Source organism: Dermacentor andersoni, chromosome 1 (assembly GCF_023375885.2).
Source record: "Dermacentor andersoni chromosome 1, qqDerAnde1_hic_scaffold, whole genome shotgun sequence".
NCBI classification, from domain to species: Eukaryota; Metazoa; Arthropoda; class Arachnida; order Ixodida; family Ixodidae; genus Dermacentor; species Dermacentor andersoni.
In genome coordinates, this window is record NC_092814.1 from 125,546,014 (window position 1) to 125,565,203 (window position 19,190).

The 19,190-nt window shown below is 49.4% G+C and overlaps 1 protein-coding gene across 1 annotated transcript; it reads left to right on the plus strand.

The window, feature by feature from the left end:
* The first annotated feature begins 12,940 nt into the window (after positions 1–12,940).
* On the plus strand, positions 12,941–17,011 carry LOC126543332 (uncharacterized). The gene is made up of 2 exons (XM_072287879.1): positions 12,941–13,965; positions 16,769–17,011. Exons 1-2 carry the CDS (start codon positions 12,964–12,966, stop codon positions 17,009–17,011), a joined length of 1,245 nt encoding a protein of 414 aa, XP_072143980.1. The 5' UTR covers positions 12,941–12,963.
* Positions 17,012–19,190: the final 2,179 nt, after the last annotated feature.

The following is a 19,190-nucleotide window of genomic DNA, read 5'->3' on the forward strand; positions in this document are numbered from 1 at the left end:
GATCACGCTCTCTCTATGGTGCACACCAAGCAGCCAGACCAACCGGAGCAATCGTCAATACGACGTGCCTTTTTGTTGCATCTCTGTATGCCAACTGGACTCCGCCGAAGTGAGGCCACTCTGCTTTATCGCTTATGGCTTGGGGTGACCTTCACGAAATCTTATTCATCTCGCATTGGAATGGCCGACAACGCTCTCTGCAATGCCTGTCTTTGCGAGGAGACGCTAGAACACATTCTGTGGGACTGTCCTGAATATAATGTTCTGTTACGTTTCGCCTACAACGCGCGGTAATGCCGGCGCGGATGCAACGGACGCCGGGGCTTTGTTCAAAGCGGCGGACATTTTGGCCCGTCCGACGCCGCCGCAACGCCTACCCGCCAAGCGTGCCCAGGCGTGTTTCAGTGCCACGTGTCTTCGTGTGTGCGTGTGTGTGTGTGTGCCCTCGCTTGTCAAAGCGCGGCAGCCGGGGAGCGGAGTTCCCCGAATGAGGAGCCTGGAGGTCTCTCGGCTCAACTGTTCGCGCCGTCGTGTGGGTGAGGGTTGGCAATGCGTCACTACACTCGGTTCAGCAGGTCTCTCGGCCCGACAGTTCGCGCCGTCGTGGGCTCCTGCTGCGCCGTCCCGTGACCTTCATCCCGTGACCTTCCCTCCTTCCCTTTTTGACCGCGACGCCGGGAGTATAAGAGCAGCTGCCCCCGGACGCCAGGGGAGAGGCTCCGATTTGTACTGTTGAGTTACGTGCTCTCCCGTCTCTCCACTTCGGTCGACCTGACCGGCCGCTCTTTTGCTATGTTAGAATAAACAAGTTGTTCTGTTACCAGTCTTCTCATGCTTTGCCGGGACCTTCGGATGCTTCCAGTGCCCCAGGCCGCCAGGCCAACGCTACCCTTGGGGCTTGCGACCCATTGGCAATAACGGGCGTCAGCACCGAGACCCCAACAACTCGGGCCAGCGGTGCGATTACAACATCTGGTTGCCAGCGGTGAGATCGCGACAACGGAGGCCAGCAGCGAAGAGATGCGGTTGACTGTATGCTGAGCAGCACAACGACCATCCGGGAGCAGCGCAACGAGCCCTGTGTGATGACTGGTTGCCTGCAGCGGAACGACTGCGCTGAAGTCTTGGCTGCAAGGTTTGGTGAGTGCGGGACTTTCTTCTTCTGAGTTTTGCCAGGCTTTTGTTAGTGTTAGAAACAGAGCTGGTAATTGTGGTTGTCGTTGCTACCGGGTTAGTTTGCGGCAAGACAATAGTAGACAGTAGAGAAAGCAGCATTCAGAGCAGCCATGGATTTGAAGTCGTTGCGCAAACCGATATTGCTGGAGCTTGCAAGAGAGTTGGGTCTGGATGTCTCAGACAAACTCAGAAAACCAGAACTGCTAAGGGCTATTCTTGAGTTAGAAGCTGAGGATGACGAGCTGTCGGAATGCCTTGAGACCATTGAGGAGAGGGAGCGTGAACTTAAAGAGCAAAAAGAGAAACAGGAGCGCGAACTAAAAGAACAAAAAGAGAAAGAAAAAGAAGAGCGCGACCGTCAACACGCTTTGGAAATGAAGCGTCTCGAGTTAGAGATGGAACGCGCTCGTAATGGAAGTCAGGCACACGGTGCAGGAGAACGAGTATTGTTCAAAATGACTGACCTGATGCGGCCGTTTAAGCTTGGAGAGGACATTGGTTTGTTCCTGGTTAACTTTGAGCGAACGTGCGAGAAGCAGGGGTTCTCTCGGGAAACGTGGCCACAGCGCTTGCTCACTTTGCTACCCGGCGAGGCGGCCGACGTAGTCGCTCGCTTGGAGAGAGAGGAGGCAGAGGATTTCGAGAAAGTGAAATCGAGTCTGCTAAAAAAGTACAGGCTGTCAGCGGAGGCGTTCCGTCGGAAGTTTCGGGAAAATGAGAAAGGCAAAAGTGAGTCATATACAGAGTTTGCGTACAGGCTTATGTCAAACATGCAGGAGTGGCTCAAAGAAGAGAAAGCGTTTGGTGACCATGAGAAAGTTCTGCAGTGTTTCGGGCTAGAACAGTTTTATAGTCGGTTACCTGAGAACGTGCGGTACTGGGTCTTGGATAGGCCAGACGTTAGTACGGTGGCTAGAGCCGCTGAGCTAGCCGAGGAGTTTGTGACGCGTCGGGCTCGTGGAGCTAAGGACGGTCAAAAGGGTGAATTTGGCTCCAAGTTTGAGAGGCCAAAGTTCACGCCCATGAGAGCAAAGGGGGACACACGTAGTTCGGATGCGAGTGAAAGCAGTCCGACCGAACGTACGGAGACGGCGGCAACCGAAGCCGAACGCAGAAAGCGGTTCGAGGCGAGGCAAGCGCGCGTTTGTTATACGTGCCAGAAGCCGGGTCACTTTTCGGCGCAGTGTCCAGAAACAAAAACAAAAGTCGTGTTTTTGTCTATATGCAGCACTGACGAGAACATGAAGCTTCTCGAGCCTTACATGCGAGACCTCCTCGTGAACGGGAAAGAGTGCCGAGTGCTTCGCGATTCCGCAGCTACAATGGATGTAGTTCACCCCTCTTACGTAGAACCCGATATGTTCACGGGCGAGTGCGCATGGATCAAGCAAGCAGTGGAAGCTCATAGCGTGCGTCTGCCGGTAGCAAAAGTGCTTATTGAAGGACCTTTCGGAGCACTTGAGACGGAGGCCGCAGTGTCATCTATGCTGCCCCCCCAGTACCCGTACCTATTTTCGAACAGGTCCGATCACCTCCTGCGCGAGAAGGGGCTTTTGTTTGGTGAGGCTAGCGTTCAGGCCTTAACCAGATCGAAGGTTCGGGAGCTCGCTGCAAAGGCGGTAGTTGCGGGGCCGACGTTGTTGAACGATGAGAAAGGGTCAGAGGCGCAGCAAGCTGGTATTCAGAGCACGCCCGAACGGGATAAAATTGAGCCTGTAGCGTTAAAGGCACCAGATACTGGAGAGGAAATTCCCGATGCGGGAAAGTTAGAAGAGCTTTCGGTCGAGCTTCCGGGACTAGGCTCAGTGACGAACAGGAAAGACACCGATCAAGTCATTAGTGACTTAATAAGTAAAGCATCGCTGTCGCCTGAGCAGAAAACCGAACTACACCAGCTCTTACAAGAGTTTCAAGGTCTGTTCTCTGAGAGGCCTGGTAGGACTTCTGTCCTTACTCATGACATAGAACTTACCTCCCCAGAGCCAGTACGATCCAAGGCGTACCGGGTGTCACCCCGCCAGAGCGATATTATGGAGGCTGAGGTAAAGAAAATGCTACAGCTCGGTGTTATTGAAGCGGGTGAGAGTGATTATACCTCCCCTTTGATTTTAGTTGAGGTACCGGGCAAGGAACCTCGTCCTTGCGTCGACTACCGCAGGCTTAATTCCATCACTAAGGATCAAATTTATCCGATCCCTAACATCGAGGAGCGCCTTGAGAGAGTGAGTAGCGCTCAGTTTATTTCCACCCTAGATCTTGTCAGGGGTTATTGGCAGGTTCCACTTACAGAAGAGGCTAGTAGGTATGCGGCATTCATTTCACCAATGGGGACATTCCGTCCTAAAGTTTTGAGTTTTGGTTTGAAGAACGCGCCATACTGCTTTTCAAGCCTCATGGATAAAGTGTTGCGGGGACAGCAAGAATTCGCTTTACCGTATCTAGACGACGTAGCGATATTCTCCGCATCCTGGCCTGAACATATGGCGCACTTGCGGGCAGTGCTAACCCGCCTGCGCGATGCGGGCTTGACAGTCAAGGCTCCCAAGTGCCAGTTAGCACAGGCCGAGGTTGTCTACCTCGGACACGTGATTGGTCGGGGTCGACGCCGCCCCTCTGAAATAAAGGTGGCCGCTGTGCGAGACTTCCCGCAACCGCGCACGAAGACCGATATTCGGTCGTTCTTAGGTGTCGCCGGCTACTATCAGAGGTACATTCCCAGGTACTCTGATATCGCGGCTCCCTTGACGGATGCTCTAAGAAAGACAGAGCCGCAAACAGTCGTCTGGGATGAGACGAAGGAAAGAGCTTTTAGCGCCCTAAAGAGCGCCCTAACAAGCCAGCCTGTGCTACGATCGCCCGACTACTCAAAAGGGTTCGTTGTTCAGTGTGATGCTAGTGAGCGAGGCATGGGCGTTGTACTGTGCCAACGGGAAAATGGAGAAGTAGAACACCCCGTCCTGTATGCTAGTCGTAAGCTGACCAGTCGTGAGCAGGCGTATAGCGCCACCGAGAAAGAGTGTGCGTGTATCGTGTGGGCCGTTCAGAAATTGTCATGTTACCTAGCTGGCTCGAGGTTTATCATTGAGACGGATCACTGCCCTCTCCAATGGCTGCAGACCATCTCTCCCAAAAATGGCCGCCTCCTGCGCTGGAGCCTCGCTTTGCAACAATATTCCTTTGAGGTGCGTTACAAAAAGGGGAGTCTCAACGGTAACGCCGATGGCTTAAGTCGAAGCCCCTAACGTGGGAATCAGCCTCAAAATTGCTTGTTACTGATGTTTTTCTTCCTGAGGCAGGATTTTTAACCTATTGCTTTTGTGTAGTGTTTCAAAGTGATGATGTGCTTTCTAGTGCAATTTTCCGATTTGTGGACGCGTTCTGAGTGCTGCTAAACTACTGTAAGGAACTAGGCAGCAGTAAAAAGGGGCAAAGAGCCTGGCAGGGCTTAGTGAGGGTTGTGCCGTGCTTGCTGACTGAGCGGTTGACTTTCGGCGTAGTTCTAACGCTTGCCGGAAACGAGAACAAAAATGTCAACTCTCCCGAAGTCACTTTGCAGTGTCCTGTGTGAACCTGAACGTGAGAACGAGGCCTTCTCTGGGCGCTGCGCTCAAGAAACGCCCAAGGACGCCCAACTTCGGTTATGAGCATCATCGAGCGACATCCCTCCGGACAGCGGATGCAGTCCCCTGACCATCGGGATCTCCTTCCCCCGGCGGGGCGGTCTGTTACGTTTCGCCTACAACGCGCGGTAATGCCGGCGCGGATGCAACGGACGCCGGGGCTTTGTTCAAAGCGGCGGACATTTTGGCCCGTCCGACGCCGCCGCAACGCCTACCCGCCAAGCGTGCCCAGGCGTGTTTCAGTGCCACGTGTCTTCGTGTGTGCGTGTGTGTGTGTGTGCCCTCGCTTGTCAAAGCGCGGCAGCCGGGGAGCGGAGTTCCCCAAATGAGGAGCCTGGAGGTCTCTCGGCTCAACTGTTCGCGCCGTCGTGTGGGTGAGGGTTGGCAATGCGTCACTACACTCGGTTCAGCAGGTCTCTCGGCCCGACAGTTCGCGCCGTCGTGGGCTCCTGCTGCGCCGTCCCGTGACCTTCATCCCGTGACCTTCCCTCCTTCCCTTTTTGACCGCGACGCCGGGAGTATAAGAGCAGCTGCCCCCGGACGCCAGGGGAGAGGCTCCGATTTGTACTGTTGAGTTACGTGCTCTCCCGTCTCTCCACTTCGGTCGACCTGACCGGCCGCTCTTTTGCTATGTTAGAATAAACAAGTTGTTCTGTTACCAGTCTTCTCATGCTTTGCCGGGACCTTCGGATGCTTCCAGTGCCCCAGGCCGCCAGGCCAACGCTACCCTTGGGGCTTGCGACCCATTGGCAATAACGGGCGTCAGCACCGAGACCCCAACAACTCGGGCCAGCGGTGCGATTCTAACAGTTCAGAGACAGTCCCTGGCTTCCGTTCTACCGCACCTTGACAATAGACCATTGTCAGTTGCAACTATTTTCACATATCGCCGACAGAAGACATCGCAGCTGAAGGCGACGAAGGGACTACTTCGGTTATGGAGGAGACGGGCTTGAACAAGCGGCAGTGACAGTGATGTCACGTACCGCGCAAGAGTGACGGTCTGTAACTAACGATGTGTGTGCTGTGTTATGGGCTCTCTCTCTCTCCTCCCCATCTTTCATCCCCCCATCCCGCTCCCATGTGTAGGGTAGCAAACCGGTTAAGCTAAACTGGTTAACCTCCCTGCCTTTCCTTCTCCACTTCTTCCTTCCTTCCTCACACTCGATGACCGCAGAAACTGGCTGTCAAAACGCTGGCGTGAGCAAGCGCGGCAGCAGCAGCGAGCGAAGTGATCTTCGCGCTGTCTATCGCTTCAACGCAAATAGCGGTGAGAAAACAGTACGCACAAAGGTATGAGCCGTCTGCAGATCGCTTTGAAGATACTGTTTCAAGTACGCAGTTGCTTGGCGGAGTAGAAGACCCACCCCCCGCTCGCCTCCCTCCCGCGCTGCCTCCCCACTGTCCTCGGTCTCGCGCGCGAGATTGAGCCTCGATCGTCAGTTCCCCTTGCGCCCGGTCGCGAAATACGCAGTTACTGCCGGAGCCCAACGCCGTCGCCCCTCCCTCCCTCCCATCCGTCCACGGCCTTTCGTGCGACGGAAGACGGCGCGTTTGCACTTGAGAACCTTCGTCCATCGCGCGCGCCAGATGGAGCCGCGGTCGCCGCCGCCTCTCGCGTGCTTTCACTCGCACATAAGCATACGGCGCGCGATGACGGTGTTATCGCCGCTGGACTTTATACGGAGCATCACGGCGACGGCATAAATATGCCTATGAGTGCCCATACAATTGCTGTAGCAATAAACATCATACTGTTGACTGTCGCATCCTGCAGTCTAACCTGTTTTCTTTGTCTAAGTGGTGCAAAGATAATAACCTCACCTTGAATGATGCTAAGACCAAGGTCATGACTTTGACTCGCTAAACAGCAAGCACTTCTTTTTCTTATTCTGCAGATTCTGTACCATTGTGTAAGTTCTGTCAGATGTCTACCTTTTGATACAGCCTTACAATTTTCTGCTCACACTGAACGCGTTGCAATGCGGGGTATGCACCCTCTGGGCTCTGTTTGCAGACAACCGAGGAAATTCAGTTCTACTACACCGCTCCGCAAGATGTACATAATGATCTGTCTTCCTCAATTCGAATACGCGTTGGTCGTCTTGAATGGTATTCCTAGGTCCAACAGTGGCAATATAGATCGGCCCCAGAAACAATTTCTAAGCATATATCATCACCGCTTTGCTAACATGTACACTGAACCATGCTGTAGCACTATTGGAATATTGTCATTGCCCTTACTTTGCTACCGACGTAATCGCATGGACCTTCCGCACGGTCAAACGGTTTCAAACTTCTTCACAGTATCCTAACCTGCCCCGAACCCCTCAGTTGTATCATGTTTCGTGTTCCACGCAAGATCACCAGAGAACATAGACATTTCCATGTTCCTACCTGTCATCACCAACACGCAATCGTTCACAGAATACTGAGTATTTACAATGCTTATTTTCATGATCTTGATATATTTTAATTACTAGCTGTCAGTGTTCTTTTCCGAGCTTTGCATCATTGTGTTGTAGTTTCACACATTGTTCAACTGCCCTTCTGCTCCTCTTTCTTTTGTATTCACCTTGCGTTTTGTTGTATGCACAGTCTTCTTTTCAAGATTGTTCTTTTTATTCACTGTTTCTTTTACTTATATTCGCATGCCGCATTTTTCTTTATGTACGTGTGCGCCAGCACTCGGACCAAGAGATTGAGCTCAAGTGAACAGAAGATGCTCTTTTGAGAAGGGAAGATGCTTTATTGTCATATGCAGATAAAAGGTGCAGCAGATCTGCTTACAAAGTTTGTTATAAAGTTTCTACTTGCGCGGACAGCCGACACCTAGAGCTACCGGCACGAAACATAACTACACGAAGACTCATTTATTTAAAAAAAAAAAAAAAGCCCCCGTTTTAGCGAAGCAACTGCTCTCGAAGTCATCGATAACTTTGATCCTCGTCTCCCGCTTGAGCGCATGTGCAGGCGTTTCTGTGCCGCCATCGGAAACGCTAAGCAAACCCACAGATCACCGACATTGTCAACACAAAGAAACCATGAATAGCCAGCCACACTAACCACGACACTAACAAAATTCATCAAAAGCCGCCTCGCTAGGGTGTCCTTGCCTTTGCGAGAACGTAAAGAAATGGTGAGAAATACCGAAAAGGCATAAAAGGAGCCAACAGTTATTCGTATCGCTATGCCAGCGACATTAACCACTCAGTTCGGTTCTCGAAAATATCTTTTGTTCCGTTTAAGCGATAATCTCGCTTAAGCGTTTGCCTTTTGCCAGATTCTACTGTATTTACAACTCTGCATTTCTCCTATTATTCTCGTAAGCCTGTCGTTTCCCTTGAGCGAAACATTGAGTGATGAGAAATTTCATATCACATTTGACGCTGTCCGCGCATCTCGCATGAATGGGGTCTCAATCGCAGACACCCTGCCGGCAACGCCTTAGCTCCATGACCAATTGATCTCCATGAACGTGTAGCTTCCGACCCTAGCACACACTTCAGCAAACTGCCGACATCATGGACAAGGATTTCTGCGTTTCTTTTTTACCCGCACTTCGGCGGACATATGACTAGCCGGGAGACATTGAAAGTTTGAAAGTGAAAGCGAAAGTTTATTTCGTTTGAACGACAAGAGGGCGCCAGGACAAAAGGCAAGAGCCTGACAAGGTCCTGGTCCCCCGTAGAAGAGTAGTATTGTGCACGAGCACTTCACAACAAATTCACAATGAATTTCTTAATCCTTGTAAAAAGTATGGCGCAGTAAGTTAACATGCATGTTGGAGAGCATACTGTGAAATATGGAAACCTACGAAGAAATACACTAAATGCGCGGCATTGCAGTGCTGCCATTGCCGTGTTTAAGTTCACGGCCCTCCCCTTTTGACGCCTACACAAAGTTGGGGGAAAAATTAAGATACAAAAATAAAACTACCCTCGAATACAAATGAAAAGCGACAAGACCCACCACTGGCTGTAAGAAAGCACCGGAACCATTATTATTCTCGAATCATGCCGTCCGTCACCATTCACAGTTTTCCGCAATCAGGGAAAAATATGAAACTTTTTTTCTTTTTCCCTGTAAAGTATACTAAAGTCACTCTTGTATATGAAAAGTTCTTCCTGTGCAAGCAAAATCGCATTCGTAAAAGAAAAAGAAACGATAGTCATAAAGCAGAAACAGAGAGAAGCGGGCGGATCTTTGTGAGAAAATAAACACACGCAGTTCTTCCCTCCGTTTTGGTTGAAAAGCGGAGAATAGATGGAAAAATTGAACGCCGGGTTCGCTGTGGGAGAGGAAAAACATACAAAGGAAAAAAGATGGTGGGCGATTAGGGACAGAAAGAATAGGGAAATACGAACGAAAGGATATCCATTGTAGGCGCAGAACCATTTACGATATTAAAAAAAGCTGGCGAAATTTCAAATCTGTTTCGCCGAGTCTTGGCGTAGTAACTTGTATCAAACATATCCTCCCAGTGAAAAGCATAAAAATGCGTAGTGACTGCGCTATTACGATGGCAGTAACACCGCGTCTCGACACCATGAATGACCGTTTCATGATTTTGCTCCCTTTTGCCCAGTAATCAGTTCGGCGCCAGCTGCACGAAAAAACAGAAATAAAAGAAGAAAGTAGAGGGATAGCGGCGTGTGACAGAGGCGTCTGTTTTTTTCGGGTACTTTTCCTCACCATATTATTATTATTATTATTATTATTATTATTATTATTATTATTATTATTATTATTATTATTATTATTATTATTATTATTAAACTGTGTTTATCATGGTTGTCCTTCGTTATTTAATGTGTTCACATTTACTTCATCCTGTAGTACCTTTATTATTATTAATTTTTGTTACTGTACCACTGCGTCAACATTCAGACCTCAAGGTTGTTCCTGGACACGTTAAACAAAAAATTAATTGATTATTATTTCCCAAAGCAATCAATATAATATAATTAAGCCGGAGAAACGCTAACATTTCCCCCCCCCCATTTGAACTATCTAAGAGAAAACAGCATCTTTATTTGATTCCCATTACCTGCTGTAACATACCAAGAATACGTCTCTCTCTCTCACACACACACACACACACACACACACACACACGCACGCATGCAAACACACACACGATCGTAGCACCGCTACACTTCTGAAACGAACGCGAGCGCACAGTTGCATGGCGCATTCACCACCTTCGTATGCTGTGCCGGTTAGACATCACGACTGTCCTGCTGTCGTCTGCGCACACTGAGTTTCCGGATTCTGGACCCAGATTCCTAGAAACGTACGCGCGTAATATCTCCTCTGTACTTGCCTTCCATTGAGGGGCGCCCTTTCTTTCGAATTGTCTTTAGCGAACGAACGGCTGCGTCAATCCGGCCGCTGGCCCCTGGCGAAGAACAACAAAGGTGTTTTTCTCTGCTTGGCACTACGCCGACTACCTTGCTCGCCAGGCTCCGGCGAACCGTTGGTGGGGTCATATATATAGGCTCCGCAACTCCGCACCTATCGTCCCCCCTCCGGCTCCCGGGAAACGAAGGGCGGGCATCAGAAACGCGGCTACTCATCGACCGCATGCCTCGGTGCCAGCGCGTCCGCAATCCCACCAGAAAGCCACGCGGATGAGTTCTGCCGAAGGGGCTGATTTGATTGGCAGCGCGGGGTTCGCGCCAGAGGGCGGCACGTGGCCCCCGACAGACAGCCGAGCTCGCTGCGGAATCGCCGCGAAGGCCCATTTGTCAATTAATAGGCGCCTGTCAGCCGCGCGGCCGTGCGCGAGCTCCCCGGGCCGCCTATTGCGCCGCGCCGCCGCGCATTGAGACGTGCGCCCGACCTGTCCTGCCACTTGGCAGCCCGCAGTGCCAGGGCAACGCGTACCCCTTTCCCATAGTGTGCGTGCCATTCGCCGGGTGGGCTGCTGCTACAGCTTGCTAGAGAGATAGCGCAAGATAGTCGAAATACAGTAGGCGAGCGAGAGAGAACAAAAGTAGGTAGAATCGAGGATGCCCCTTGTTTCCCGTTTCTTAGCGAAACGTGATGAGAGGGGGGCAACAGTAGAAGCGAGGGGGTACGATGAAGATGTACAGTGAAGATGTCGTAATACCTCGTCCACTGCTGAGCGTTAGGCTTATATCTGCCGTGTCCATGTCCCGTAATAAGCCCATGCGCTCTAAGTGTCAAATAAAAACAGAAATATGGACGTCAGGAGTAAAATTACCCACTGCTAAATTTGAAAAAAAAAAAAATCCTTCTGCCGAAAGGCCCAACATCTAAAGATAGAAGAAAAAAAAAGGCTCTCGTTTCGAATTGCTCAATTATATATCGTGTCCCAAATATCATGCACCAAGATTTAAAGATATGCAAATGCCACGTAGCTGGACAGAAGCAAGGTAATGTTGTTTGCAGTCGCTTGGAGATACGCAGATTATGTTTTGAGTTCCGCCTAATTATGTAGTAAGTGTTAATTAATTAATTAACTTCTCAAATATGATAATTACAATGAGGAAATTGTAGAGAAACATGAGAAACTAGCGATGCAGGTTTGTGTTCATCAATGCGTACTACATAAAAGTGCTTTCAGAGCGTGAAAGAAGCCCGTGAATACACGCAAAATTGCCGCGCGACTGACCGCTCGAGGCACTTTGGATGCGCGCAACCGAGCCTGGCGGGCCAACAAAGATTATGCCGAGGGGTCGTCACATGCTCGTCACACCCATGTGCGACTCTTATGGAACTATAGAAAAGATTGAGCTCATCCTATGTCTCGGTCCCCAGTACGTCAACGTAGAGGGTGAAGCTCTCCAGAAACCGTTGAACCGGCTGGACTCTAGACAATTTTCGCAGAGTAAGAACCTTGGACCATGACCGTACGCGTCGATGGCACAGAAAGCCACGAAAGTGTCGTTGCACTACTCCAAGTAGACAGGTCTTAGCGACCGAATGTGGACTCGGTGCGAACCTTAAAAAGTGTGCGAAACTGTGCTCTCTCTCTCTTCATCCCCATACCCCTTCCCCCAGTGCAGGGTAGCAAACCGGACGTGCTTCTGGTTAACTTCCCTGTCTTTCCTCTCTCTCTCTCTCTCTCTGTCTCCCTCTCTCATCTGGAATATTCGGCTTTAGTTTGTCCTCCTTGAGTATCTTGTGCCTAATATGCCCTGTGTCTACCTGGGCACAGCCACAAAAGGTGACGAATGTCGCTGCACAGAAATGACATAAGCGATCATAACGCCCGTTTAGCTCACCGCAAGAAATAAAAGGTGGGAAAGGCAACCTGCTGCCTGACAAGGAAATGAACGTCATAAACAGCAGAAGGTGAATGGTTAACAACTGGCGCTACGCCGACCGCAATAAAATTACTACTTAACCGATACTTTGTCCTTAAGTTTTGGTTTCATCGGAGTTGGCATGGTGTCTGCTTTTACACTACACAATGTTTCCATCCATCTCACCTTGTATGCTTCAACCTGCAAGAAGTTTATATGACTCGCATCGTAAACAGTATCGCTCCACTGCGATCCGCTAGAACAGACGCTGAATGGGCAAGGGACGGATATTGCGTTATTATGACAGGCTGCCGGCAGCCAAATGCGCTGCATGGACAAAGGCAAACGCTCCTCCTTTGTCGCTGATCGCCTTGAGAGTTTGGAGGAGTCGATTTACAGCGATAGCTGCTATGAAATCAACTCTCCTAGAAGTTGAAATGTCCACCGGTGACCGTCGCAGAAATCACAAAGTATATTGAGAGAAGAAAGGGGGTTAACCTAGGGGCCCGATTTTTATTAATCATATCATTAGAAGCCAACAAACAAAGATGCCATGGACAACATAGGGGAAAGTACTGTTGTATCTGTGCAACGTTTATCACGCGTATTCCCTTGTCACTGTGCGCCGCGTATCTGAGGCACGCGGTCATTGTTCACATGTGCTGTTGTATCGTCAGCCAATCGCATGCCTCGACTGCACCCATGCTCCCTTTATAAGGCGAAGCCACTGAATCGTTGCTGTCTGTTTTGTTCATGTTGCTGTCCGAATAAATACTACTTGACTTCACGGCGTCTCTGGTCAACATGGCGACGAAGATGGGATCGTTCGGGCAGAGGCAATGACCAAGCCTGAGGAAAGGGCAACGACGCCACGGCAAGCGAGGACATCAGTGATGACCACCACCCTGGGATCCTTGGCCGAGTTCTGCCCAGACTCTGGCAATATCGAAGTCTACCTGGAAAGGTTCGACCTGTATGCAACCGCCAATGGAGTAGACGCAAGTAAGAAGTTGCAAGTCTTCTTAACAATCCTGGGTGAAAAGGCTTACGTGACTCTGCGTAGCCTGCTGCTGCCGAAGAAACCAACGGAAGTCAAGTACGAAGAAGCTACAGAAGCTCTCCGAAAGCACTATGCTCCAAAACGGTCAGTGGTTACCGAACGGTATCACTTTTACCAGCGAAAGCAAGAGCCGGATGAAAGCCTAAAACAGTTCATCGTTGAGCTGAAAAGACTGGCTGCAATGTGCTCGTTTGGAAGCTTTTTGGAAGAAGCACTCCGGGATCGACTGATTGCTGGAATCGGGACGGATTCGATTCGATGCCGTCTTCTTGCCCTGTCAGACGACGAAGTCACCTGGGAGCGAGTATGCAAAATTGCCACCGCCTTGGAAACGGCCCAGAAAGACACCCGAGAAATGCTATCGGAGGGGTCAACCGCCAGTCCTGCGGACGTTTACTGGCATCGGGAGCCCACCACGCAAGGCAGGCGACACGCGACGAAGACCGCTAGCAACGAGCAGCGTGCCCCCCAAAACGGTCCAAGGAAGCAACGTGGGAAAGGCATTGGTCGCGCCTGTTATAGATGCGGCGGACTGCACGCGCCAGTGAGTTGTCCTTTTCTCAAAAGTACCTGCTTCAAATGCTCGAAGCCAGGGCATGTAGCGAAAATGTGCAAAACAAAGGTCGTGCACAAAGTTGAGGAGACCTTGCTGTCAACAGACTTGCTTACTGTTAGTACGACTAACCAAGTTCATAGCTCTCCGCCTATTGTGCTTAAAGTAAAAGTAAACGGCAAGGAGATTCCGATGGAACTAGACACGGGAGCAGCTGTGACCATAATGTCTGAAAGAGACTTTGATGAAAATTTTCCAAACTATCCATGTTCCAAAGACTACGTGCGTCTAGGAGTGTATAATGGCACTGCACTCAAAGTGAAAGGCGTAGCAAACGTCAATGTATCTTATCAGAACCGAAGCTACAATCTGCCTCTGATAATTGCAAAGCAAGAAAATGAAGCCCGCATGCCGACGCTTTTAGGTCTCGATTGGATGACTACACTAAAAGTTGACTTGCAAAACGCTGTTCAGCAGTTGCAACGTGACGTGGATAACGTACAGGAGGGCAGGCAGATGGTAGCAGCGGAAGCTGAAAAGAAGTTGAAACAGTTGTACGGTGATGTGTTTGAGCCAGGCTATGGTTCTATCAAAGGATTCACTGGTAGTATACGGATGAAAACCGATGTGCATCCAACTTTTTGTAAGGCGAGACCAGTACCATATGCTTTGCGCGAACAAGTGGAGAGTGAATTGCGTGACCTTGAGAAAGCTGGTGTGGTGTACAGAGTCAGGCACAGTGATTGGGCTACACCGCTAGTTATCGTGCCAAAGAAAACAGGAAAAGAAATTAGGATATGTGGGGATTACAGAGTCACGGTCAATCGGGATATTGAACTTGACCACTATCCACTGCCTCTGCCAGAGGACATATTCGCGTCACTGGTTGGAGGGACCGTGTTCACCTTACTAGATTTGTCGAAGGCTTACCTACAGCTTGAGCTGGATGAGCAGGCACAGCAACTGCTCACGGTGAATACGCACATGGGACTTTTCAGGTTCCGGCGATTGCCGTACGGAGTGGCAAGCGCACCCGCAATGTTTCAAGCCGTGATGGACCAGGTTTTACAAAACATACCTGGAACAGCCTGTTACCTGGACGATGTGTTAATAGCAGGTAAAAACCTGACAGAGTGCTATCACCGTTCCCAGCAAGTGCTACAAGCGCTTAGTAAGCACGGCATTCGTGTAAACGCCGGGAAATGCAAATTTTTCCAAGAAAATGTGTGTTACTTGGGGCACGAGCTAGACAAGCATGGCGTACACCCAGCAGCAGAAAAAGTAAAGGCGATTCAAGAAGCGCCAAAACCAAGTAATGTGACTCAGCTAAAGGCATTTTTGGGCCTAGTAAACTACTACGCCAAATTTTTGCCTGACCTAGCAAATGTGCTAGAACCGCTCCACCAACTGTTGCGCAAGGGCAGCACATGGAAATGGTCAAGCCAGTGTGACGCATGTTTCAGTCGCTGTAAGAATTTGATCAGTGAAGACACGGTCTTGGAACTGTATGATGTAAGGAAGGAAATACAGCTGACATGTGACGCTTCTGCTTACGGCTTAGGCGCAGTGCTGTCGCACGTGGTTGAGGGCGTAGAGCGACCGATCGCGTTTGCATCGCGGACGATGACGCCTGCTGAGCGTAACTACGCGCAAGTGGAAAAAGAAGCGCTTGCAGTTGTTTTTGGAGTGAAGAAATTTCATAAATATCTGTACGGGCGTACTTTCAGTGTGATCACTGATCACCAGTCGCTAACAGTCATATTTGAGGCTAAGCACCACACAAATGCAGTAGCTGCAGCTCGAGTGCACCGCTGGGGAATTTTTCTTGCTAACTACAGCTTTCGTATTTTGCACAGACCAGGAACAAAGATAGCCAATGCATATGGTTTATCACGCCTTCCACTGCCGGACGCCGGTGACGAGGCAGAAGAAATCTTTTATTTTTCGCCTGTCAATAAACTGCCCATAACTGCGAAAGATATCGAGCGTGAAACTGTGAAAGATCCAGTTCTGAGCGCTGTTCGTGAAATGGTATGGCACGGATGGCCGCGTACTGTGGACGCTCATTATCAGCCTTTCTTCGTGAGGCGATTTGAACTTTCAGTGGATTGTGGTTGTGTGGTGTGGAACAACAGAGTCGTGATACCACATTCGCTTCAAAGTGAAGTTATGTGTTTGTTGCATGAGCAACACATTGGCATTACAAAGATGAAAGCTCTTGCAAGGTCAATGGTTTGGTGGCCAAAGATAGACAACGGCTTGGAACAAACTGCAAACCAGTGTGAAATTTGTCAAAGCACAAAATCTGTGGTGCCACTAGCGCCGCTTTCATCTTGGAAGTGGTGCACAAACAGTTGGGAGAGGATACATCTAGACTTTGCTGAAAAAGAAAAAAAGATGTTCCTTTTAGCTGTAGATTCCTATTCCAAATGGTTGGAAATAAAAGTCATGACGTCAACGACCGCGCAATGCACGATCGAAACAGTGCGCTCGTTGTTCGCAAGTCATGGCCTACCGAAAGAGGTAGTCACTGATAACGGGCCGCAGTTTCGTGCAAAAGAGTTTAAGGACTTCCTATTGTCAAACGGGGTTAAGCACACGCTTACTCCGCCATATCATCCTCAGTCTAACGGTTCGGCCGAACGTGCTGTTCAAACAGTAAAGCAGTCGCTGTTGAAGCAGTTGCTGGAAGACCAGAGGAATAAAAGTTCCAGGTCACTGCAGCACAGAATTGATAATTTTCTGTTCGCTTATAGAACGACGCCGCATACATTCACCGGCCAAACACCAGCTGAACTCTTTGTGAGGAGGAAGTTGCGCACAAGGTTGTCGTTATTGAAACCAGATCTGCAGGATGCAATAAATGCCAAATCTGAGAGTAATGTACGCAGTGCAAACAAGAGGAGGAGTTCACCCAGAGTATTTTCTGTTGGGGATAGTGTTTGTGCGTTCAGTACGTGGGGAACAGGTGAAATGGCGTCCAGGCAAAATTGTGGATGTGAAATCGGCAATGACATTCCTTGTGGTTGTGGATGGACAGACGCGGTTTGTGCACGCGGACCATTTGCGACATTCTTGTGTAAAGCCTGGTAGTGTTAAAGAAAATGATGTACCTCTGCCACATGCAAGTGAACTGCTTGAAAGTGAAAGTGTCTTTGCACCCACCTCAAACCGGCCAGTGTTGGATCGGAGTGATGGTGGCCCACCCTCACGTGGAGCCCAAAGTGCGTCAACGTCAGAACAGAACGATGCCGGTTCACCTGTGCTGCTCAGGCGCAGCGCTCGTGAGAAGCGCAAGCCAGATCGTCTGACGTATGACAGATTCTGATCTTGTTGGAGGGGAAGTGTTGTATCTGTGCAACGTTTATCACGCGTATTCCCTTGTCACTGTGCGCCGCGTATCTGAGGCACGCGGTCATTGTTCACATGTGCTGTTGTATCGTCAGCCAATCGCATGCCTCGACTGCACCCATGCTCCCTTTATAAGGCGAAGCCACTGAATCGTTGCTGTCTGTTTTGTTCATGTTGCTGTCCGAATAAATACTACTTGACTTCACGGCGTCTCTGGTCAACAAGTACTTGTACTTACTAATGGGATTAAAGAAATGATAAATTAATGCCAATGAAAGTGGATGAAAAAACAACTTGCCGCAGGTGGGGAACGATCTCACGTCTTCGCATTACGCGTGAGATGCTCCAACCAATTAAACTACCGCGCTCCGTTTCCTCATCCACTTTGGATGGCCAGTTGCCTTCATTCAAAAAGATCACGTACTCGCGACGCCTGCGGCAGAAAGGATGTTCCACATCCGTGAAGGTTTGTGAGTGGTGGCGCTGGCTAACACTCACAAGTTTAGTTGTAGTAGTAAAACATAAATACCCAAGAAAGTCAAGGGAGAAACGGTGCTGCGGTAGCTCAATTGGTTAGACCATCGCACGCGTAATGCGAAGACGTTGTTTTTCATCCACATTCATTCCCATTAATTTATCACTTCTTTAATCCAATTAGTAAGTACAAGTAATTTCCCCTATGTTGTCCTTGGCGTCTTTGTTTGTTGGCTTCTCATGCAAATATTTTGCGACAAGTTAATAGATACCAAGTGGTTTTTCGTTGTTTCTTTTTTTTAGCTGCACCAAGTCCTTTAAAAATCGTCTGTGGCACGTTCTAATTAAAACCCTTGGAACTACGCAGGTTTCTCTATGAGGCGGACATTACTTCAACGAGAAATCAAAACGGGCAATTCACTAATTTACAAAAATCCTCTAATAACTTTTTAATTGCTTAGCTTACGGCGCGTATTGAAATTTACGAATTTTAGCCGGTGAGTTCGCAAAGCGCGTCCACTCGGAATGATTTCCGGGTGACACTAGTTTCGTGATATTAGAGAGTTTTAGAATAGGGGCCCCAAAGAAATAGCGTCGAAGCCATTGCGCATGCGCGAGACGCAAACTGCGTTTGGGTTTTGCGTTGGGAATGCTATGTCACCGATTTAACGGGAGCCCAAATAGCGGCCCCAAAAGCTTTGCGTCAGCAAACATGGCGGCACCCATAGAAGCGACGGCTCTAACCTAGCACTAAACTAGGTTCGATTCGTGGTAACGCGTGAAGTTCGCAAGCTAGGAGAAGTGACTGCGGTTATCACCTTCTCTAAACTAGCGTGTGTTATGAGGATTGATTCATTAGACACCGCTGATTCCAAATTTGAGTGTGGATTTTATGGTTCGTAGGCCTAACACGGCTAAGCTTGACTGGTGAAGGCACGTAAAGTTGGTTTGCTCAAAACTAAGCGCAACTGATTGTTTGCTGCTTACAGATAACTTCTAAATTGTAATTGAACGCAAATACATGCAAGTCAAAATTACTATTCCTATCATAAAATGGTATATTGTATTTAATTCCTTCTAATAGCTTTTCTTTGACGCCATAGTGGAGCTGTCAGTGCAAGACGCTATCCGCAAACGCAAAGCCCTATTATAAAGCTCTTCACTCCTGCGTGCCCCAACGCTAACACCCGCAAAGCTCTTTGGGGCCCCAAGCTATTGGGGCCCCTATTCTAAAATTCTCTATTAACGTGTCCGGTGTCGCAAGTCGTTAGGGCAAAAAGATTCTCGAACCACACTTACCCAGGCCTTCCATGTAACGCAAGAAATTGACGGAACTAATTACATGGAAATAATCTACATGGAAAAATCGCAAACTACGACTTACACGCAACCTACAGATATGATAGCTCTCGGATTGTGCATTGAATACACGAGAAAACATAATTCTGTTACCCGAAAACTTACACAAACCGCTTTTCCAGCGTTCTTACAATGCATAGACCGCAGGCGGCGTCCGCCATTTGCGCATGTCGGCGCGTAAATATCTCGGAGTCCACAGAGCGGTGCGCCGGCTTCCTTAAAACACTTGCAGATGGCGCTCGCTTCCACCGCGATGCGGCGGAGGAGGCGAGCGGTAAAAGGGGCTCACAGTAAAAATTGATTATGAAGAGCGACTGAGGAAT

What these genes read in the sequence shown, in the direction of transcription:
- LOC126543332 (XM_072287879.1), top strand. Translation starts at nt 12,964, where the DNA reads ATGACCACCACCCTGGGATCCTTGGCCGAGTTCTGCCCAGACTCTGGC. An exon ending in ATCCATGTTCCAAAGACTAC is followed by an intron (nt 13,966 to 16,768) that starts GTGCGTCTAGGA and finishes TCTTGTGTAAAG; the next exon opens with CCTGGTAGTGTTAAAGAAAA.